Source organism: Bombus terrestris, chromosome 2, assembly GCF_910591885.1.
Source record: "Bombus terrestris chromosome 2, iyBomTerr1.2, whole genome shotgun sequence".
Lineage (NCBI taxonomy): Eukaryota > Metazoa > Arthropoda > Insecta > Hymenoptera > Apidae > Bombus > Bombus terrestris.
Window position 1 is genome coordinate 12,271,884 of NC_063270.1, and position 25,353 is coordinate 12,297,236.

General features: G+C 43.4%; 1 protein-coding gene across 10 annotated transcripts in view; it reads right to left on the bottom strand.

Annotated features, from left to right (window-relative positions):
* LOC100648085 (AF4/FMR2 family member lilli) overlaps nt 1-25,353 on the bottom strand; it is a 164,298-nt gene that overhangs the window by 23,409 nt on the left and 115,536 nt on the right. For all 10 annotated transcript variants that reach the window (XM_012319022.3, XM_012319002.3, XM_003393725.4 and 7 more), the window contains one exon: nt 3,605-3,638. In XM_012319022.3, the coding sequence (XP_012174412.1) occupies nt 3,605-3,638 (34 nt within the window). The remainder of the gene's footprint in view (nt 1-3,604; nt 3,639-25,353) is intronic.

A 25,353-nucleotide genomic window follows, 5' to 3' on the forward strand; every position in this document is an offset into this window, starting at 1 on the left:
TCAAGATTTATAATACACAGTGTCACGTGGAGATTTAACTGCACGTGGCAAGAATACACGTTGTACGTGTGGAATCTTTAAAAGTGTGGTACGATTGAAAATGTCAGTGAATCGTCGATAGTTCGGAGACTCGATTCGCGTTGGAAGTAACTTTCTATTTCTAGCGAATTTTTAATTACTTGACCAGTGTAGCTATCAAATGTAGCGCCATCCATTTCACGTCTCAAATGCCATTATATTCGACCTTATTATTAATATCTATATTCAAAGACGGTTAAATATATCGTTATATGTATTGAATAAGTTTGCAATCCAACGTCTAAAATTTACCGTATACTCGCTGAAGAATTGGCAACGAAACAAAGTAAAAGAAAAATCAGCGAAGCACCTGTTTATATAATAATTCGATCTTAGAGACCCATCGTAGAGACACGATGGCGATTATGGCCCAGGAAGTAATTAGGGCCGATGATACACGTCCGACTACTATATCGCGTGCACACAACCGATCGGAGCCCTCTTAAAACGAGGCGTCGAAACGACGTGTTAATTCGAACGAGCCGACGCGTTCGACGATTCACCTCTTCCTGATTGCCATCGAACCTTTGCGAAACGCTTCATCGAATTCAATCCGCCAATCTTCATTACTCTTTGCGATTCTGACACTCTTTGACGAACTTTAACGCACCGATCGTCGCAAAATTCACTAACGAAGTTTAGTTTTCTACTACGAATTTATGTTCCGTCTGATATATAAATCACGAGACACTAAAACGGAACAAATTTATAAAATGAGAAAAAACGGAGGTTCGTAGGTGCTACGATCCGTTGAAAACGGACAGTACACATTATTTTTGCAGTTAGTTGTGGTTTTCGATCAGTTTTGCGTATTACAAAAGCTACAAGCATTTATTCATAATTGAAGAGTCGATACGTGGACGTATCGTAAAGGCGTTGATACATGCAAAACGAAAAAAGAACATTATTCGTGTTTCTATACCTTTTACTCTGTATCATATACTGAGTGGTGAAGAAAATATCGAGCTTAATTTTTCAACTATTTTCGTGCGAATATCAAATCGTTTAATGAATCATACACAAGGATTAACGACGATAGAAACCACTACGATGAAATTAATTGTACCATTGCTTGAAACGATTGCAATTAATAACTCCTTTCGTTACACCAAGTTATTCGATGATTTCCACCAAGGAAAAACCGAATCTATTATTTTAACGACATTGGCATCACATTTACATACGTCTTAACGTTGTAAACGATGAACTTTGCATGGTGCAAAGTTTAACCGTTAAAAAGATGCACCGTATGTAAATCTCCCACATATGTAGAAATATAAATACATAGATATACTACCACAGAGCATCAAATTGCACATCTAGCACGTGTTAAAAGGCTTTAGATACGCTTTGATTTATAATTATATTAAATTATATTAGGACGAGTTGGCGAGCTCGCGAAAAATAGAGAATCGCGTAAATAACGAATCGAATTTTGTTTATGCATCATCGAGTTTCGATTGTGGCGAGAAAGTCACGTCTATCGACAAGGATACGACCCAGTTCTCCATCGAGGAAGCCTGTTAGTGTTATTAAGGGCAGTTACGGTGGTCGAAAACTCACGACCAACTGTGACGCAGCGGAGAAAGAGGGATGAAAGTGGAAACGTGTCCTGCCTACCGTTCCGGGGATCGTTAATTTTCTTTCTGCCTCGATAGGAGGATGAATGCGCCGATTTCAGGAAATTGTCCCGCCTGATCTATAAAGATACCGTCCTACTAATCTTCCGCGATATTGCCCCGATTACGCCGACGCCTAATGCAGCGAGAGTTTTCACGCGTGTACTCAACAGTATATCGAATTGTATTTGTATAAACTACATATAATATATATAGTATATCATATTGATCGCGTACTTTTTATCGGTGTTCAATGACATCAAATTATCGTATCATTGCACTTCATCGAAAGTTATATTTTGCGAAAGAATTGAACGAAAAATTGTGAATGTTAAATGTATGCAAAACTTTGACAAATCTAATCTTCTTTATTCGTTATTTTATGTATGTATACTTATGCAATATGTGTATAATTGTACACGATTGTCACAAATCTGGCGACGAGCACTATTTTGTCGCTACATATGCATTGCTCGTTATTCAATAATGTTGTGCGCGCACTACGAAAACATCTGCATCGAGCATAAACGCGTGTGGGTGTCATCGCGCGTTTTCCTCCGGTTCTAATTCACATTTGCCAAAGTAATCTTCTACAAAACATGTTCCTAGCTTCGGCAACGTTATGAAGTGTATTCTCAAAAATTCTATTCTTGTCTATAAGACGAAGGATCGCGAAAAGAATATCGAAAACATTGAAAGTTAAAGTCTCAGTCAGGCGACGACGTAGGAAGCTACAAAATATGGTGCACTTTGGTATGCAAACACAACAAGTATATACAGCAATATACAATTCTGATTAATCATTCACGAGGTTACCGCGATTGCATACTGCCAGTAAATATTACGTAGTCGGCGATTTCATCTCGGATTGTGGTTAAGAACCGACTCTATCTTCTAGGGTCCTTGTCACGAGTTTGCTAACAATATTTACTGTTTACGATAGAGTATATCATAAATAGCTGATCGTGCGTATCATTCGAAATAGCATGGTTCGCGAAGGACAGAACAGAAAGGAAAAACAGCCGATTGCACGAGGAAAATGCATTAGACGAATGCGTTAGCTATGCAATCTTCGTTAAACATCGATGGTGCACCGTAAATTATACTAAAGAAACGCTTATGGAAATTCCCGGTCGAAAATCGTGTTGATGGTGAAAGATACGCGAGACTGCGGAGCGGAAGTTTCCAGGTGGGACGAGAAAACGGCGACACAGCTTCCTGTCGACACGTGGGAAACTTTCGAGCATCTTCGTCGCCCAGTTAACTCCAACGTACACGATTACGACGCGTCTATGTTCTTCTTTTTCCCAGAGTTTCGCGTTGCAACACTGTTATCGTTTACCTCGACGTAAATAGTCCGGCCGTGTTTGCCTTAGCACGCGAGATCCCCCGGGAACCGTAGGAAAATAGCGGAAACTGACGTTGGATGCTAATCAAAAAGCAACGAGGAGGTATAAATATTTGAATGAAAAAACGATGCGATCGAAGGATGGATTTAATTGAAACGCGCCGATAAGATGGCACAGTACGGGCGCGCGCATAATTAATCTCGTCTTTGACGGATTAATTCTCGTTAAACCGGTTCCAGAGTGCGCGTCTCTAATATCTGGCGCCATCTATGCTGCGCGATATAGCGTAGCGCGTCGAGTGGATTCGTTCGTTCCTGGTCTCGTTAAACACGTCCTCGAGTGGAACGAGATTCGCGAAAAATCCGCATCATCCATCAACGTTCTACCGGCGGCATTCGTGATTTTCTCGTAGATGATTAGCTGGCAGGAATCGATAGATTCCATAGAGAATAATAAAATGCAACGCGGCGATTTTAATGCCACGACATTCTGACTGCCGAACGGATGATCGATCAAGTATTCAAGTATAAACGTTCAAGAAATCAATGGAATACTTACGCCGATAGCCTGCTGGCGGCTTGTCTCTCGCGCTCTGAAACAGAAAGAAAAAGGGATGGTAATTAGCATCGGCTAAGTTAATTAACGTCTGATTATCGACGACCAAGGACAAGCGACGAGACGGAGGCAACTAAACCCGATCCTATCGTTTTGTCTAACATAATGATATCGTTATGTGGAAATACGTTCACAGTACATCTGACAAGAAAGCGATAACCGCTCCGCTCCATTTGTCGATAACGGATGCAGGAAAATAGAAAAAATGCGGTCGCTTACGCGATCGGTCAATCGTTTACCTTGTCCTTGATTTCCGATAAGCGTGACTTTGACGCGAATTTTCTGACGTTGAATTGAAAATAAGTACGCATGCATACATTATAGGTGCACAAGTTCGCTGGAATCCGGTGCTACCTTGCTCTTTGCCAGCGATGCATCTTAAATCAATTACTTATTACGCAAACGCGCGCAAACAGCATGCATAATCGCGCTCGAATCGTTGAATTATAACTGCAACGATCGTTTCTAACTATACCACGGCAATTTTCACATCTACCGAGGGAAAAATTATTTTCATACGACGATCGTCCTCGACGACGCTCGTGATAGACGGCTTCTTTCATCTTGCTCGAACTAGCGGACATCAATTGTGGAACTGTGAAAGCAATGGTGCGCGCGAGGGAACGTAAAATTTTTCGAGAGATCCCCGAGCGAGGATCAATTCGTTCGACGTAACCTTTCTTGATGCCGTTGCACGACCAGCTAGCTCTCTTTCCCCTCTTAGAAACGCAACGAGCCAATGGAGAAAGAAAAGAAGAAAGGAGCTGTGACGAGCGAAGAGAGAAATAGAGAGGCAAACGCAAACCCGGTCGAGGAGGCATTGCGTAAACAATGGAAAGCGGCATGCACGCACGCACGCACGTATGAACGCACGAAGGCAAGCAAGCACAGCATGGGAAAGGGGCTACGAGCAGAGGACAGGCTGCTGGGACTGGGTCAAAGAGAGGGAGGGTGCCACCAGGAAAAGGGGAAGCTCGACCTCGACAGAGAGGGTTGCGCGTCTTAACAACAGAATTACCACCAAATTCGATCGTAACAAGCTGCTTTCCACTTCGATCGAATAAAATTTTATTTCAAGATGTAATCGAGAAAGTGAAGATTTTAACCCGTTTAATTATTCATTTCATCACTTGCATTTGGATTATCAATCTATTAGACGTAATAATTTTTGTTAAAGATAAGTTTCGTTATATTTACACAAATACTAAACGTAATCTAACTAATTTGTTTCTTCTAATTCTTATTAAGTTGTAATATATAAAATTGCCGTTTTCTTCATTTCAGATAAATAAAAATTAGTGCTTTTCGTTCGAGTAATTGTATCAAAAGAAGTATTTCATAGAGATTGGGGGTGTAATTTTATGCGCGATTGACATTTATAGTGACGAACGTAACATACGTATAAAGAAGAACACTTCGTTTACATAACTCGTACGCGATATGCATTATACTATTCCTATCTAAATTAATAACACTGCGCCGTGGCATAAAACATTCGCTAAATCGTAATGGATATTCAAAGGCTACATTGCATCGTCTGCAAAAATAGACCTAAGATACGTCCGAGCATACGTGAGATACGAAGAAAAAAATAATTTCAGTTAAATTGTTGCAGAAGCAATTTATAAATGCACCAGTACTGATAGAATCCAGACAAAGACTCTGAAATGTTCGATCTGCCATTCCAAACGCTACAATCTAATAATTTATTTCTAATTATAGAAGATTCTAGTTAAAAGAAAATTCAGCTGGCAGATTAACGAGGAAAATAAACGTCGCCTTATCCGCACGTAGAAATATTCTTGACGGACCAAATCCTTCGACTGTATGACGTTTCATAGATGCGCGCATGTATGTTGCGTTAATGAATTCCATATGTAACGCGATTAATATACGATTACCAAGTTAGACGCATCGCGATGTCCAATTAGAGGTATGATTTATCACACGATCACTGGTCGAACGAGGGACGCGCTCGCGCGAGCCTTACAACACCGCCGATCGTCATAACTCTCTCTCGTTTCGAACAAAAGCTAGGAAATTCCCTGGCAATGTTCCACCGGCTAATTATCACTGTTCGCCGTGGTCGCGAACCCCCCGTGAACTATTCGAACGGATCGCCACGATTAATCAATGACACGCGCATATCGTGCTCGATACTCGCTCGCGAATAATTAACGTCCAAGTATCGCGAGGATGTTGCATAATTCCAGCGATAGCGTCACGTGCGATGAAAAGTCGTTCTTCTTGTACGTGTTATGCATCAATTACCTACTCGACGATCTTCCTATCTTTAGTCGTTATACAAACTTTAATTTAACGTTTATCGACGATGCAATTTCTACTTTACCTTCGATGATATACGCTATTAATCAAAAGTGCCCAAAGACTTGCTTACTTTTGATAAAATGTATTTTAATTATGCGATTAGGAAGAGATCGAATTGCAATGGTCTTATTCTTTACGATCGCCATAGCTGCGTATAATAGCAACGTATCGTGACTTGATCGAACGTTTTTGAAAGTCACGGCCATTGTCAAATTTCATGCAACTATTTTGTTACTTGGCAAACTCTTCGGATTCGGATTCTTGAATATCTAAACTACGAACTGTGCTAAGAAAATTCTTCTAAACCGATACTAACTATGACGATAGTAGTAGTAATAGAGATATAATATATTCAAAAAATGTTTCTGTTGGAAAACCATGCATAGAAGAATGCAGAAATTGACGTCATAGCGTATCACGTGAAGTACATCAATTATTTCCTTCGTATCATACACGTTGAAAAGGCAAACGTTCCTTATGGCGCGATAAGATGTTCGAAAACGCAAGTCAACGATGCGATTCGACGATTCACACCTGATAACAGAAAATAGTTGACAGCGTCTTGAAGTAACTGGAGCTGGAATCCAATGAGCATGATTTATCGTCCAGGTTGCTAACGTTGATGATGGTTCATATTGCTCACGATCGTGCGTACACGCGTGTTTCACGCACCGCTTTTCCACAGCTCGCGATCAATCTTCCCTTCGCTCGCTTTTCCCCCTGCTTTTGTCCACCGCCCGATCGGAAATGACGGCAGCGCTGCGTGAAATCGAACCGACCGCGTTCATTGATTGGCGCGTATGCAAATCACGTCACTTTCGACTCTACCGCACTGTTCCAAGGTCGTTGCGTCTATAAACGCTTATTCGATCCGTACATCGCTATTCGACATCGATCTTAATAATACAGCTTCGCGTTGATACTACACGCTGAATCTTCTCTTATTTCCTTATTTTTTTAACCTTTTACCTCTGTTGTATTTTTATTTCTAACGATAAAGTGATATTCAAAATGAAATCGATATTTTTCGAGATTTATTTATTAACGTTTGTTTTAAACTTGTATTGGACCGTGTTTTCGCACAAAAGTATGTGACGCGAGTCGGTATAACTCGAGAGGATGTTTCACTACGAATATCGTGGTAGCGGAAGCGTTTGATCGACCGCGTACACTCGCAGTGACGCGCATCGGTTGACTGAGGCTCGGCTCGGGGCCCGCTAGGGCCTGGCCCATCGCTGCCAGTTGAATTAACTGCTGCTTGCTTTTCTGCCTGTTGGTAGTCGCACACGCGCCAACCCAGGACCTCTCAGCCCCGCAGCTTGCTGAGCAGACGGTCGCTTCACCTGCGTACCGACGCCTTTTGTTCAACTCATCCCTCTCCCTTTCGAACGCCCCTCTTTGCTCGCGATCTTTCGCGTTCTTTCTTAACTACCAGTCGTTTTCGTCCACTACCCTCGTTTCATGTGTCTCCTCCGAGCACACTCGTCCCGTTTCTTACCGCGCTTCTATTTTCTTACGTAGTTTTCGTTAATACTCGAAGCGTTAAAACGATCCTACGATAAGAAATCGATCGAAAGTTCCAATGATCGAGAATGATTCTATTTGCTTCCCACAGCCATCCTTATCTCCTTTTTTGCTGGTTTAACACACTCGTTCGCTTGTATATTGGTTCAGTCAAAGCGATCAATCACATTTTTTCCATTTCAATCAATTTCATTACACAAATAAGCGATTGTTATTCGATTCTCCAGAGACAAACAATTCACAACCATAATCGTCAATTCTCTGCACTTTTTAATCCATGGAGATGATCTACGCGGCTTCTGAGCAAGTCGCTAATGCCCAATATGTTTAAACGATCGTACGATACGAAATCGATTGAAACTTTGAATGGAAAACGATCGGCAGCTTTCTCGACTTCTAATCTCGTACATGGTAACGAAATCATTTTTTCATTTTATGTGCTTTTACCAAGCACCGTGAGTTCGACGTTCCATCAGATTGCCATAAAAGCAACTATCGATCAGGATATAGCGCACGGTCTGTGTTTATGGAAATGTGTGCGTGCGCACCATCCGTAAAGGATCGGAGCGTGTGTTATTAAGGTGTTCAGTTAGCCGGCACACGCCTCGACGTATGGCAGGCTGGTGCACCTGTTTCAGCAAAAGGATCTGGTTGGACCACCTTACCCTTCGATTCTCTCTCTCTCTCTCTCTCTCTCTTTTTCTCTCTTGTTTGCCAGAGAACGCTTTCTACCCCGTTGTTTCGTCCGCTGCTCCTCCGATCTATCTCGATCAAAATTCAATGAGACGATCACGGTCGATCGTATTAGCCGAGGCCAGAGAGCGCTTACACGAGAAATTAGGTTTTCCTGTGCACCGTCTTGGGTTCTGGATAGACGAGCCGGGTCATTTTTTTCCAGCAAAAAGTCGATTCTCAACACGACAACGCAACGGTCGTGTTGCCCGCGCTGTCTCCAACGTATCGTTCGTTTCGTGATTCGAATCGAGTTGCTCCAAGCATCCATTTCTCGATCCATCGTGATTTAGTCGCTCGCGAAGAATGTGTAACGAGTGCCTTCGTATTCGTTCAATCTTGCTACAGTATATGTATTATTCGGTCGGTGTACGTCCTTGTAGAATATATAAAAGGATGACTTTATACAGAGAGAAATATATCGTAGGGTTTTATAATGAGTTTCTGTCGTGATTCGAATATCGCGTCGCCGAAGAAGAATCCACGGCACCGGCTAACTGCGACGATTATATTCCTTCGTAGCTTCTAATGAGAGTCCGATTGTATTTGCAAACGCTTGTGCAACAATGGACGATTGTTCTGCACCGCGGACGGATATAATTCTCCGCTGCACTAATCCTTTGACTTTCGTTCAATTGATTAAGCGTCAGAATCGGGGAACAGCGTGATCGAAGCGACTTACAATTAGCGATGTGCTCTCGAACGCTTTGAGTCGCTTCGAACATGCGCGATCGCTCGTGCAAGTCTTTGTGTAATTCTGTCAAATTATTGTTAGTCAAATTTCATCGAATTTCACAGCAAAATTAATTTGTTATATGCTAAGAAGGCCAATTAATAGCCGTCTTATAAGTAAATCTAGGTTCCCACGAAACATTAACATAATGTGGGTATAATTTGGAAAAGTGAGATCACACACGAGATTGCACAAACATAATTCGTCTTCTTCCTATTTGTGCAAATGTTTCTGGAAAATAATAGCTTCTGCTATAAACTAGTTAATGTTATTTCGCGCGTTGGGAAACACATATTCTACTGCAAAAAGATATTACACCAATGAATGATTATACCAATGGCGACCTATCACTACCGATCATGATCTCTGAACGTGATTCGAAAGGATGATGGTACGCAAAACCTTCGAAAGATTAGATAAATCTAAAATGTTGAGTTTTTAAAGTTGCATCGAGTCTGGAAAGTCTTGATTGGTCTAAGTTTTGAAAGTTTAATGGCATTCAAGACTTCTAAGATTCTCGAGTCTTATCGAAACTCCAAAGACTCGAGATTCAAGGCTTATTTAAACTTCCAAGAAGTATAAATATCGAATTATGTTCGAAATGATTCGACATTTCACACTATCGTAAACTTCGAATCGCGCCAGAACTAACATTCAAACAACCATAGCTGCTTTCGACTACACTTGCACCCCTTGCTACAAAATCTTCTATCTAATATTTTCTCATCTTTCGGGATACGTTGAAGTATTCGAAACTACCATGTTTTTCGTGTTTTAATTAAATTGCATCATACAGGCTATTACGAAAAAGCGATTTAACGTCTTAAATCAAATGAATAGAAACAAAGATAGCACGCAGAAAGTGATAAATATGAAACTTCAGTTTTCTTCGCTTGCAAACTGGTAGATATGACATTTTAACTAAATAAGGTAATACACCCATCGTAAATTATTCAATCATTTTCTAGACATCTATTTCGGCGACGATGAAGATAAAATTGTTACTGGCGTCAATGAACCTCCGATTTGGAACAAGGAATTGAAAAGGTTTCGTTGGGAAGAATGAATCGGTGATGACACTTCCGGCAGCTACGTGTCTTTGGTTCGGACGATAACGAGATTATCGAAGTAAAATGGTGTGTTTTAACGAACGTAGACGAACGAGTCAGCCGCGAATAGAAATTCTCGTGGGCATGAACGTGATGTGTCCGATAGGACAAAAGACGCCGAATAGGGAAACGATGAGATTGATCGTTAAGGCGACCCAGATTCCTTGAAACGCAACAATGTTCTGGCTCGCTTGCCACGTTACCTGGAAACACCGCCTCGTTGAAAAGTCAGCGTGAGGCAATCGTTCGGTTGCACAACCGATCGATGACAGCCGGGCTTCGCTCGGTTATGACGGTTAATTTGCATCCGTCGAAGGATGTTGAGAAGACAAAGGGAATCGAAAAATCGAAGGCGAGCCTCGATCGATCCCTCGAGAACACTTCCAAAGCAAACGTAGAAAGAAACTTTAAATAAACATGTTGTGGCGTCACGATATCGAATAATTTTCGATGTTATCGAAAATTTATGAGAGAAAGGAAAAAAGAAGGGGAGGAAAGGACACGTGAGGTTTTGGAATTCTCTCTGGAGAAAAGAAGAAAATCGCAGGAGAAACGAAACCGACAGGTGCCAGAGACAACCTCGACCCAGTTTAGGGTCTCTGTAGGATTGCCCTAATGCGAAATCGTCTGAAATGAACGCTACGACAAAGTATCTGATCGAAATCTATTCGAAACCAACTACGACTGTGTGTCGCTATGTCCCTCTATTTACTCGACGTTTACATAATTAGTAGACCCGATAACCTCTTTATCTGTGACAAACTCGTTCAACAAGGTTGTCATTAAAATGGAAAAACGACGAAAACAGCACACGCAAATAGAACGTATGTCCATTAGAATTTCTAGTAGAACGAAAAATCGTCACAGTTAGACCGCAGGTTGAAATTCGGGGAAAAATGCAGTTCAAAATAGAACCGTGAATAATGGAGCATTATTGCGATACGGCTACGTCCGAAAGTCCCGCATAACGAAACAAATTGTTGGACAATGAGCAACGAAAAACGACAGGATCGTTAGATTCATGGTTCCGTAAGCTTCTACAAAATGTCAGTCACAGTATGTAAACGCGACTTCCTTCAAAAGCACGCATCGACGTATTTATTAAGGAGGTCGACCCCCGGGCGTCGGAGGATCTCGTAGGACGGAAGCTCCTTTCAGTCAAAACCGGAAGTTGCTCGAACTCCGAGAGGAACTTGCCGCGAAGGAGAACCGCTCGCACTTGCGGCTAACTTTCCAGTTTCTCAACCGAAGGGAGTTCCGAGACGAGTCCCTGGTTGCGCATCGCGAATGAAGAGCAAACATTTAACTGGCGCTTGCAACCGCGAAACCCTCTGATATCGTGAAAGAAATCACGCCGTTTAATAAGACTTCCTCTAGAATTCGTTCCGGTGTATCTTTTCTTTAGAATTCTAGAATTAATTTAATGTTAATTACAATACGCTGGAAAAATAACTCGCTAACGTGTAACTTATCGAGTTTAATAATTGACGTATGTACATTGTTGTTCAAATGTCTCAAAACAATTATTACGTCGGTACCAAAATTAGAAAATATTAAGCACGTAATGGAAAAAAAAGAAACAAAAGATTAGTGATTTTAATGGGACATACGTTGGCTACAGAAAGTATTTGCGCACTATTATTTTATTACAGTATCTATCCATTAACTAATTAGGCAGGAGTACATTTTTCGTCTAATTTACTCGTGTCTTTATATAATGGCAGAAGTTCGATACGGAAATGAAATGTACGGAATCTGATTAAAAAAAAAAGAAATGCTTCACTGGCACAGATATAGAACAACTTGTTTTTTCGACAGGTTCGTATAAATGGACTTCTGCTATAAAATATGCAACGTGGATATACTGGTGATATTCAGAGCATAAAATGAATCTCTATTCAGATTTCATTTCTGCGATTGTCTTCATAAAAATACAAATTTACACGAACACGTGCACCTAGATACAACCGTGACTACGCGCCATACTATCGCCAGGATCACGCATACTTACATATATCCATTACAGGATACTAGGAGAAAAGTCGATTCATGCCAAAGGACTCCACGAAAGTTGACTCGGCGTTCCGTTCGGTTAATAAACTCGTATTCGACACACGTCAATGCCTCCGTTTGCCGGCTATTCGGCCACTATTTTACCCCCGTTTACCGCGCCAACCACTAACCAACGGGTCTCGGTGACCGCCACGCTCCGCCACTTCGAGACTCGATATCACGGAACTGGGTCAACCGAATGATGTATTATCGAATGCGCCGTTCCATCAAGCCGTGCGTTCCACGGGGTAGCCAGGTAAAAAAATAATGCATCCCCCCGCCCCTCCCTCAATCATATACATACGCGCCTACGGAACCAATTCGATCGATCTTAACGCTCGCGTCCACCTTCGAGTTCGTTTATTTATTTGCTTGGGACTGAATGGATCGTTGACCTAATAATATATTGATTTCGACCGCGTGTGCACGCTCGATTGACCAGCAATTGCTAATCATCCGAGCAAATCCAATCGAAGGGGTAATACAGCCAGCGATATTAGATTATAATCCACATAATGGGGTTAACGTAACCATTCAGAATGTAGTGTAAATTGTTCTTGGAAATGTAGTTGCAAATCTACCGATCTCGTCGGATTTAATTAAATTTCGGACGAACAGACATTCGAAGGACTGCACTTACGTAAATTAAGACACCTCGTGTAAATCAGAGAGCGGGATTTCCCTTGTTCGAAATCTGAGAAAAGACGGGGAAGAAGAGCCTCGACGGAGTGAAAAGTTCTGTACAAAGAGTTTGTAGAAGTTTGCTCGGAGTCCCTTGGTTCGAGAGCCGTGGCTCCAAGTCGAATAAATTAAAGAAGCACGTCGACGCGAGTGTTCGCACACGGATTGATGGCACGCCAAGCTGCGGCCGGATCGCCGGATTGCTTTTGGTTTGGCATTGAGCTTAACCCGCGCTTAATCGATACCACGCCGAAGGTCGTACGCTTCCGTGGCGTCTCCGCTTTCTACCTTTTTCTCTCCTGTGTTCTATCCTCGTGCCGCGATTCAACGGGCACACGCGAACCCGTCGCGTGTCCGCTCCTTTGATATCGCGATACGAGATTGGCGTCAAAAGCCGATCCGTGACCCGTGTTCGAATTAAGCGCCCGTAGATCATCGATTTGATAGCAAGGACGAGAAAGGTTTTTTTTAATTAATTACCGAACGTTACATTTAAATATCCGGTTATCTTGTTGAGCAAAATATGATACCAAATTCTCCTAGTTCCTATCGCAACTGTCATAAAATTTGTTTGATGTCAAGATATCAAATATTCTAGAAGACTGTAAAAGCTGCGCGAAGGAATTGACCAGACAGGACAAAAAATTTATCGAAACTCGTCCTATTCGATGAAATACTAATTCTGCAAGGATAAACTGTAAATTCTTTCTCGATTTCGCTATAAACTTTTCAATGAACCCGATATATCCAATAAAAGCGAATGTGAACTTGAGGTCTGAATGAAGTTATTTCCAAGTCCTGGAGCCTTCGTCATGGGAAACGCGTACCAATGATCCGTAACTCGCCATTGAAATTCCATCGTAACTTTCGCGCATATATTCTCGTCTCACCATAGAATTGGCCGATTGGCTGAAAGGCAAACCGAACTACCATGAGGAAGAATCATAAGCTAAGCGAAGGGGGAAAGATTAAACGAGCCTGAAGAGTTTTAATCGAGCCGTTTTGCATTTCCTTCCTATTCTCTACTTCGTTTCGTTCCCCTTTCCTATTTTTCTTTTTCCCTTTCTCCCTCGTTTTTTTTCCTTCCCCTTTTCTTTTTTTTTCTATAAATCTCCATCGACGACGATCGACGAGGAGAAAAACGAAGATGCTCGTCGTTTCGACTCATCGTTGACTTCCGCTCGATTTGCATTCGAGAGCTGGCTCGATATCTGCCTTATGAATAACCAGCCCGGCTCGGGTCAGATCGCCGGCAAAGGGTGAACATCTCTTGCTCGTCCTGCCCTCCCTTTCCCCCTTCCCAAACTCTCCGCGCGCATCTTTTCATATAAGATTTCCCAAGGAAAATCCTTCCCGTAGACAGCATACCGCGGCGAACGAGAAACGAGCGCAACGGTTCGAAGAAGCAGAAAGGATCTCAATGGCTCGTCCCTATTCACCTAAAACTGGGGATATAAAATAAATTTTGTGGGCTTAGGCAGCCGGTTGCCGGCAAACCTTGCCTGAATGCCAAGAACCGCGGCGAAAATACAGAAAGCAAGAGGCCAGCAGCCACGGGTGAGGAAGGGTTTCGCGGGATGTTCTTGAAAGGTTCGTTTATATCTTCGTAACGGCGAATTATTAAGAGAAAAGAATTCCCTTCGCGTTCTAATTGCTAAAAGAGCCCTCCAATTAAGACGAAAGAAAAGGAGAGGAGTGCTCGCCTTCTCTCGTTTCCTTCTCTCAGTCTCGCTCGCTCTTAATTAACTTCTCGACGCATGACAATTCTTCCGAGCAAAAAAAAAATTCATTCGATAAACTGAAGACGCTTGAATCGAGCCGGGCCAAAGCGACAAAGAAGACGATCCACAGACAGTTAGTTAACTACCTTCGTTCCAAGCGTGCCATTCGTTGTCGAAACTTTACCAGATGTAGGAGACGATTTCTGCTACCGACAATTTTTGCCACTGTGCTTCGAATGCTAGAAATTGGTAGACGAAATATTCGAATATACGAATCCAGGAATTAAACTCATCAACCGTTGAAAAGTTGAAAAGAACGACGTTACTTTATATATTTTGTATCATTTACTTTGTTATTTACGACTGTTTATGAACTTGTACAAGAAAGTGATTCATCTTTTTCCTCTGTTCTTTAATTTATTCGTTTCAATTAAACACCAACCACATATTCAGATAATAAGAAGATTGAAAAATTTAAGAGGCACGGGATTAATCGGCTTGGCTTTCGAGAGGATCGCGCGACAAATATCGAATTAGCGGCGAGAGGGCAGATCCGTTTGACCCACGATTACGCACGAGAAAGTCGCAGACGTCCGTTTCCGTGGCGCGATGCATGTGTTCTGGTCTCGTGTGCAGTCTTCTCCGATGGATTCGTACAGGAACGGGAAGGAGAAGGGAGAAAGAGAAGGTAGAAGAGGAAGAGACGGAGGTGGGTCATCGACTTCGTCGACGTGACGCAACATACACCATGCGTCGAGACGCTTCGGCCAAGCGTATCGGCCTGGTAACCTCTTCCTTCCGGAAGTGGCCCCTCCCGTGTTCGCACGTTCGTTTCTCCACGGAGAAAAGAAACGCGCGAACGCTCCAGATACATTGCACAGCGAATTAAAATCCTACGGAGCCCACTAAATCACAATTGTAAATAAGCCAACTGGTCAGAAGAATATATATACTTGGTCGAATCGAAAACACCGCTGCATTATTCGTTTCCAAAGCTATTATTGAATCGTGACGTACCGCCGATGATTATGCGTCGAAGGTGCGACCCGAACGCGACTGTGTTTCATACGAAAATCGTGATTCACCATTTTCGTTGGCTCACCAAACTATATATAGATCTCGAGAAGAAGTCTTTTCTTGGCGGAAGTGGCTCCCTTTCACGCCATTTCTTACGTCGTTCGAATAGGTGCTCGAATCATCGAGACAGCGATTAAATTTTAGAAGGATACGATTCGGGCGCGAAAAGTGTCGTTGAACTTTTCAATTGAAACGATCGTACAATACCTCGACTTTTGTCTGAAGGACTCTTTTGAAAGAACGATCGATTCAGGTAGAATAAAAAAGGATGCAGGAATCGATGTATTACGGTGAAAGAAGGAAAAGCGTGGCGGTCGATCGGTGGAGAACCGTGACGCCGGTATTCCTTTGGCGGTGGCCGCGAGAAAACGAGTGCATCCTTTTGAAATAGCGATAGATGCGACGACTCTCTCCCTGGCGAACACTCGAATATCAGTGAATAGGTTAGCAGGGTTAAGAGTAGCCAACGATCGAACGCGTGCATTCAGAAGCGAAAAAAGGGACGTTGGAGGTGAGCGCGAAGGCCGTTTTAAGCAATAAAACGCGAACAAGTAAACGACTCGTGATCGAATCCGCAGGAATAGATCAGCTCGAGGATAAATAGGGCGAAGAAAAGACCGGAGGAGACGAATCGACGTGGTTCGGGTATAGAGGGTGCGAGAGGTAGAGGGCCGTGGAGGTGGATTTAATCACGTTAAGTAACTCGGAGCTGCTTGCTTGCCTGGTTGCTTGCTTGCGCGGAGACTGATTCGAGGGTGTTGGCGGGCAGAATAGATAGGAGGCAGAGGAGAGCCGCTAGGGTAGAGGATGGATATGTGTTATCGACCCCTTTCGCTTCGCCTCTCTTCTTCTCGTGTCCCTTCGACTATGGCCACCCTTTTTTCCACGCTCTTCTGCCGCCACTGTTCGCACCCTTTCTTCTCTGTTGCCGTGCACAAAATCGTTCTCCCTTTTTTCCTTTGCCGCCGCCGCCGCTTGTGGCTCGCGCTCGATGAAAGACGAAATGAAATTCCGCGCGGATTTCGCGTATAAATTCCACCACCTACTCTCCCACTCGCCTCCGCCCACACTCTTACCATCATCGCCATCGTCAACACTCTCCGACCGGTCTGTGAAAAGGAGAAAGGAATCCTCGAAACTCTTTCTCGTTTCGACTCCGTGTTCCTCTCCACACGATCGTTAACGATCCTTTCTTCTGCCATACTGAATGAACGGCCCCCTTTTAGAGAGGCGTCGCGTGCCACCCTACGAAGCCCGCGTGATCGATATCGTATAAACGCTTCTGTCTCGTCTTTCGCGGTCGCATTATGCGCACCGCTCGCAGTCTTATAATTTATCGGGAGCAAAGCGGTCGCGAGAGTCTCCGCAGTCTTTTCTCGCAAGACCTTAGAAAATTTGAAGAGGATGACGATGGAACAGCGGGAAACGGGTCGAAGGGGTTGAAAAGACGGCGTTCGTGTCACGGGGCTAGCGAAAGGGCGCGCTTAACAAGAGACGGGAACGCCGGAGAAAAGGAGAAAACGAGAGTCGACGAACCTAACCTTTTGGTCGAGGCCGAATCCGACGTTATTAGGAAAATGGACCTCCTCTCCTTCTTTGATTCTCTTTCCTTCTTTATCCCTTAAACCCACTCGACAATAAACTCTCTTTTCCTTACTAGCGTGTCTACGTTCGAGTTTTTAACGTCTGGCTCGGCTCACCGCTGGCAATTTGCTCTCGTCGAAGAAACCAGGCAAAGGAACAACTTTTCCACTCGATCGAAGCAATCCGCAACACCGTATACGTAGATCGTACGGCCGTGTTAGTCGAATATGGTTAAGCGGAAAAGCCGTCGGTTAATAAGAGAAGCACGGTGATACTGGCATACGCGGATGTCAAAGGAGATGACGACGTCATTTGCCGAGAATCCGTCCACACGGATGAGCAGAAGTAACGCTGGAGGCGCGTCATCCCGCAGTTACGCGATCAAACACTACAAATTAGCAGGCATCGCTAGCAAACGTCATCAGCGTGACAGAAACACGATCTAACCGTGATCGAGATACGCCAACGTTCCAATGACATAACCATCGCTGCAGGCTGCGACGACGGTCGTAACGCGATCTACCACCTTTGTTCGCGTCGACGAATTAATCTCGCGAATCCAATATTCCATTCGAATAGTTTCACGAGAAACGACTAACTAACGGGACCGAAAAAGGAACGCAGAAAGCACGAGAATCGAGGAATGAAAACAAAACACGCGATTCGTTCGTCGTGATTGTTATTAAAAAAATAGATGAAATATGTATAAAACGGGATAGGTTATATGTCTAGATTTCACCACGACTTTTAATCGATTAATGACCCTAAGGAGAATCGTGTCGAGATTGAGAACCAATAATTTTCAAACTAGAGTTCCGGTCCTTTTTAGGCTCAAGTACTACGAATTCAAAATATCGCGTATTTAAATTCTCGCTAATTTTTATTTCAACAGCTTTTCTACCGTCCATAAAATAAATTGAGACACGAAAAAGATACGATAAGCCCATTTCTGTTCATTTTCTGAGTTTTACGTCATTCGTTAATTGGAATAACAGAAAGTCCTTTAATATGAAATAATCGAAGAAGGGGATACTTTGAAATATTTGCAGATAATAATCCTTATGAAATACACGTCCATTCGTTTCTCTTCGTCTAAGAAACGAACTTAATCGTTACGTTAACTTAATGTAATTAATATTCATATGTAATCCCGAAATCAAACGAAAAGATAATTTTGTAGTGGAATTACTCTTCTATAGAAAGCGACGTATTTTTCACTCGAAAATGAAATCAAACGAAATGAAAAAAATGTAAAATAGAATAGACGTGGAAAAGGATGCATTGAATTAGTCTTAATCCGGAGGCCGATCGATAGTGGAGATAACAGGAGGACGTATCTTTCGGCTGGCCCGAAACTCATGATTTAACGACTTCATGTCGCACTGTATAGCATAATTGGACAAGTAGGTCAAGCCGCTCGATAGTATACAGAGGTAACTGACAGCGCCGTGGGGAAGAGGGCTCGATATTCAATATTTAATTTGGCTCAGCACGTGTACAACCCCTCCGACGTAAAGCTACCCTTCACGAGGGTTTGTCCCGACGCTGGTTAACGCCGCTTACGCTCGGAAGCGAGCGAGGACTTGGAAAGTAATTCCAAGACCGAGTCACGAACTTTATTCGCGGCTCGTTCCCTCGTGAATCGACCCAACCGGAGAATTCTCGAGAATGGACGCGTTTATCGACGCGTAATCGCAACTTTAACTACTGTCTTAACTGCAGTACACGCGGCCGTTTCCCAAAGAATTTCCTTCTACCGCTCGGAGGATCGATAATCCTCCAAGGAGCAGAAGTAAACGAAACCGTGGAGAGGACAGTGGAGAGGACTTCTTTTCGCTGCTAGAAATAGAAATCTCCTATAATACTCTAGGATCTGTCTCTGATTACCTCGACGACGACACTTTTATCGTGGACGCGCGTGTTAGCTGCGTGGCACCTGGCCAGATTTATCGGGTCGATCGAATATCCCGCATTAAACCGTAATAGCTGTTACACGCTCGTAATCGACTCGACGAGCACGCACACGGTGTATCAATTTTCGATCCAGCCTAGTCGGAGTGGCGCCTGCTTCCACCGTGTAAGTAACACACGTCGCTAAATTCTTGGACGAATCGACGTCGTAGATCATGTATATTATCAAGACAGAAATTAGACCGATTTGGAAACTACGAATAAACAAACTCATGGTTGATTGCTGTAATTACGGGTCTTTTATAAGTCTCGCAGCAATCAACCTCTCGTAAAATTATTCCACGAATGTTCTGAATAAACCTGAGACCGAATGCCTCTGTTCGATCGATGCGGTGTATGTCAAATTGTTGTCGTTTCTTGTTTTTTTACTTTTCTCGCCATAGCCCCTACCTACGTATTTTATATCCCCAAGTTGCTACCTGGTAAAAGACAGAAAACATAATTTATCCCCTGTCTTTCCCCTACGTTCTTCGATTGTATCCATAGAAATATGAATGTGCATAAATGTCCACGATCTATTTACTACCCGTTAATCAGCGATCTGACCACATCAATCGAGGATTGACATTACGAACGTTTGCCATTTCTTATTCGAGGTCAGCCGAATAAAACCGACTCTCGATTAATGGAAACCGAAACGAACCTGGCGCATTGTTCCTCGTTACAATCGCTGGTTAATAATTCGCTCGATTATGCTCCCGTATTTCACGGGGATACTTTATCGGTAGCAGCAGGCAAACGTAATTGCGATCCCGATTAGCCGTCGGCGAGACGGGTAATCGAGCGACAATCGGGGCAAAAACGCGCGGTATCGATCGCTCGCGGGACCATGAGATAGATACAGCGTGCATATATTCATGAACTGACATAATGATACACGCACCGGGCCCGTGGACACGTGTACACCGCTTGTAATAATACCAGCTGCACCAGCGGGCCGTACGACGCCCGACGAATGGCTCAACAGGTATCGATTCAGGCAAATGTCAAAGGTGTGCCACTCGCTGAAACTGCATTTTCCCAATAAATTAGCCCGCCAACTGGTCATCCTTCGTTCTATAGACTTTTCGAATTTAACCGCGAACGAATCGCGTCGTTTACACGCGATGCATGGTATCCGCGTGGCTTTATACCGATCTGTTCCCTTTTCATCGATCCACCAAAGTATTCTATTTAGTTATTAACGAATAATCGAGCGAAGTTTAGAATTTTTTTTATCGCGATGAATTCGTATCGAAGGTAATAAGACACTAAAGAACGCAGGATCTAATCTACTTTCACTGATCAAATACAACGCGACACGTTATGATTGTTTTTATCGAAGCATACGCGCAAAATCTCGTATTTTTCATCGCGATACGCTATGACACTGATAAAGCGCTAAGAAAGTAATAGAAAGAGATTCCCATCTTTTTCATTCCGACAAGTTCGTATTAATTGCAAGACTACACGCGCGATTATTTCTCGACAGGACACATAGTGCCATCTAACAGGGAGCAACGTTCATGGTCAACTGTTTCATAATCCTGTATATATATTATAGACAATAACGATGAGAATTATTGGCATAGATTAGACTGTCCTCCAAAATCCTGCTTAAATATCCATGATTTACGATTCTTTCAATATTTTTGTAAAATATAACTCGAACGTAATGTTTAGAAGCACGTGTACATTTAGCAGGCTCCTGAAAGGAAGAAAAATAACGCTGACCTTTTTCCACAACTACCAGAAACCCGCGTATCGATAAATACTTACTTTACGAGGCCATCTTGTCGCGAGGAACTACGCGTTTACGATCATGAAGAACGGATAGACCGGTGTCGTGACGAGCTATGACGATAAAAAGGAGCGTGTAAAAAGCGGGGAACATGGACGATGCAGCTGGACATCTAACAGCTATTCTCTGCTACAAAGCAACAACGTCATCGGTTAATGATTCCCTAGCGATCGTCCAAGATTCTCGAGATGTCTCCTCTACCCCTGACTTTATTAAGAAGCGAGCGAAGTTCCGTTCATAGTTCTCGATTGCGTGTGCAACTTCCTCGAAAGCTGTTTTGCTCCCGTCGTAATTACGTCGATGCGTGCTCGTGACTGTCAACGATACTTCCTTCGAGAGACGTAGAATTGGCGGAACGGATTACGTTGCTTGTTAGAGTTTCGTCGTCGGCTTGGTATTGTTAGGGGCGCGTCTTCGTTGATGTAATGGTTAAGAATTATGTCGGATCGTGCAAGATATATTATATCAAGATGAGAATTATCGCGATACCACGGTAGACAAACTCGAAGAAGCTGTCATCAACGCGATCCGTGTAATCGCGTGCTCGAGTTGAGATAAAGTCGTTCGCCGAGCTTGGTATTTCGTCCACTTGTCTCACAATTTTCTCGCTACTTCCGCTACCTTACGAGCATCGTAATTTGCAATTTGAGCTATTTACAGCTCGAGCATCGATAGAGAAACGACGAGCATAGGAATGGTGGAGAAGAGTGAGGAGACAGAGACAGATTGTGCGTTTAATTAGAAGAAAAGAAACGGCGAAGGGTTTATCGGATTCCAAAGACGTGGCCAGTTGGCGTGACGCGTTTCAATTTGTTGGAGCTGGCCGATTCTGGCGGCTGGCCATTATCGTACAGCTTTAATGCCGTTAAAGCAACTTTCCACGCACAATATTAAGCAGCCTTCACATGGCTAGATTGCGATCGTTCTGGCAACGGGCAGATAGTCCAGGAGCACGCGACCGCACACGAAATAAAATAATCGCATGCACTTGGCGCAACTAAGGGCGCGCACTCTCAACTCGAAATAACACCGTAATAAAAGACAGAATGGAATAAGTGGACTTTATCCTCGATCGAGATCGAATCGCCAGATACGCGATATTTTTTCCAATACGACGAATTCCATCTCGCCTCCGTTTACGTCGCACCGCAGTTTCGATTTAAAGTTTCATCGACGGAAGAATGAAATTCTACGTCGGCACGGTGATGTATAATAAACGTTACGTATATTCGAGAACACCGTATCACGAGCGACGAAAGCAACGAGACGGATAAACGAAAGAGAGAAGAAAACCTCGATCAGCGATATTAATTTATTGGTCTCGTTTGTTCTCGTCGCGATCCACCGGCGACAAGACGGCTGAGCGATTGAATATTAAGTGACGGAGCTTCTGTCTGCTTCTCGGCGAACTTCGCCCAAGGGACTTCCTTCGAACTAGAAAACGAGACCGAGAGCTACGACAGCCGCGAGAGGTGCGCACCGGGTACCAGACCAGTCGCCAGGGTGGAACGAGGACGAAACGAGGACGAAACGAGCAACGAAGATGAGACAGAGCAGAGAAGGGAAAAGCAGGCAGAAAGAGACGGCGCGATCGAGGGACGGAATATATACGAGGAATGGAGGAAGAGAAAGAAAGACGGAGAAATACGGAATGGAGAAGAGTGCCGGGGGCGATTTCAATAATTAATGTCACGGGAATTGCCGTACACCGGCGATAGTACTGGCGGAGTTACTACCGCAAACTTGAAATTCCCTGTCGCGGTATTCGAGGCAGATCGGTCCATGGATAATTACTGCGATTATCCCACGGACAAGCCGGCAAAGTCTTCGCGAGTTTATCGGCTCTTACTAATGAAAACTTCGCGAAGTACTCGAGAGTCCCGTGCACGCCGCCTTTCAACCACTCCGCCCCGCTAATAAATTTCTTTCGAGCAATTGGCAGTTTTCGCGCCAAACCTCTTTGCTTTTTTCCTTGATTTATATACACGGTGTTAAAAAATAGCCGCGTTGACTTTAAAAGATTCTCTTCGAAGAGGCACTCGTTTCGATACGATATCAACCGTATTTTACGTCAGAAGGATTACTTTTACCACCTATCATCGGTTAGTCGTTTTTTACCCGTTTCTGTGAATATAACAAACTTTTAAAGTATGGAACCCTTTTTTCTTTTAATAACACACCATACATCGTCGTTTGAGCGCGACTGAACGAAATTTCCAAGACATCGATACCATCGATTACAATTCACCGGTCTATCCGAGCAGAAGAAACGGCAACAGAAGAACCAAACGTTTCGACGTTTCTCGAGCGTTGACAATAGTGCAGCGAGATATTACTTGACCTAGGACACGTCGATAGATAGAAGAAAGGTGTCGATCGGCGAGTGTCCTGTCTCGATCCGACGATAGAACCATGGAACGGCTCGTTCCCATGGAAACCACTTCGTCTCGTCGTTCTCTCGCTTATTCTTCTCGACGCATCGCGGCAGACGAAAAGAGGAACGCCAGAGAGGAGCCTGCAGAAGGACCAGGAAACGAGGGAGACGCGCGAAAAAGGAAAAATATCGTCGGAAAGCGGGGGAGGGGGTGAAAAAGAGGGTTTACACAAAGAAAGAAGAAGACAGCAACCACCGTGGCACAACCAGACCACGACTGAAGGTGTAGTTGAAGAAGAGCCGAGGCGCTGCTGCGTGGCTATTTGTTAGGAGAAGCTGTCGTTGTACGTTCACCTTCGTTCTACGAGCTGTCACTCGCGTACTTTCGCGTCTAAATGGGGAGTTCGTGACGCAACATACAGAAAATACGATGGTTGTCTATTTAACACCAAACCTTCCGACGATCAAAATATAAACCTCGTATCAAAGAAATCAAAATGAATTGTTTATAGAAAAGAAAATACATAATATTGGGTTGTCCGAAAATTGTCTTTCTTTCGCAAACGTGTTTTTTACAACAGTGCAACTTCGTACAAACGTGAAAACAAGTCCGTGAAATGTCGCGGTGTTTATCTCAACAGAACAAAATGAATTTTCCTCAAAAAAGGAAAGAAACTTTTCGAATCACCTAAATACATGAGAAAAAATGTTTGTCCGTATTCTTTACAATCGTCCAAATCTTTAAAAAATACAGCCCTCCAATCTTATACAATCTCTACGAGAAATTACGAATTCGCGATCCACCACATTGATAATTTCCAACATTAATTGTGCCTAAATATGCTGCTCTCGAAATCGAAATTGGTCGACTCGCACTTTCCGCTAATTTCTTCGTTTCATTATTCGATTCCCTATGTTACTCGAGCTAATATCTGACCAGTTAGCAAAACACTGCCGTATCTCCAAATCTCTGTACATTTCAAAACGGAGATTCAAACGAGAAGTTCAAGGGTGGTCGAGAGTAATTCGAGCGTTTGCTGAAATCACGGAGGTGCATCGAAAGCCAAACGTTACGGTCGAAAATGAACGTAGGAACCCGGGGCCTTTTAGCCGTAGCGGCGCGCTGCCTAAAAGGTCGTCGGTCACGCGATCACACCCTCGCTCGTTAACACCTATACAGAGAAGAGAGAGGCATAGGCGGGGAAGAGTACAGGTGGATGAATTCGGCGCGGAAGCGTGCCGCTGGTAGGCGGTTGGAGGCACGCGCATTACAATTCCGACGCGGTTAACGCGTTCCCTCCTCTTAATCAGCTCGAGACGTCCTCGAGTCCGTTCTCCCTGATAAAGAGGAAGCCACTGGCACGTTCGGGGCAAGAGGTTAAACGTGGCCCGACCTCTCTGCCGTGTCGGTGGGCGTTTCGCCGCTTGCGCCGACAGGGCAGGAAGTGGCCGCGGAGAAATATACCGGCCACCAAGGTAAATTAGGAAGCTAAAGGGGAACCGGAAGCGGCAGATTCCGAGATTAGATTCTGCCAGTCGTCCCGTAAAAGTCTAACGTTCCGCCGGATAATCCAAACGATTCTCGTCCATTCGAGGTACAGCGGTGCGGTCGCTTAGCAGTGGCGGATTTGCAATGATATTTCTGCAGAAATGCAGATATCCGAGCAGGTGGCTTGCAGAATCCTTTTGCACATTAATTCACCAAATAGTGGTATTAAAGAAACAATTTACGAGTCGTTGGTTACGTTTCCCGTTTACTATTTCACAGAATTACATGATATAAGATTATTAAGAGACTCGCGATTTGTAAAATTTGCTTGTAAAAATATCATTTGTTCCCTTATCATACTCGTTACTCTTATGGAAGAGAATTTATTAACACCATTAACTTCTAATTAACGACTTGTAAAATTTACTAATAAGTCGGTAAATTTAGTTAGCTTAATCGTGCAAGAAAAATTCATTGATGTTATACGAGAGAGAGAGAGAGAGAGAGAGATTAATATTAATAATTTGCGATTTTTCG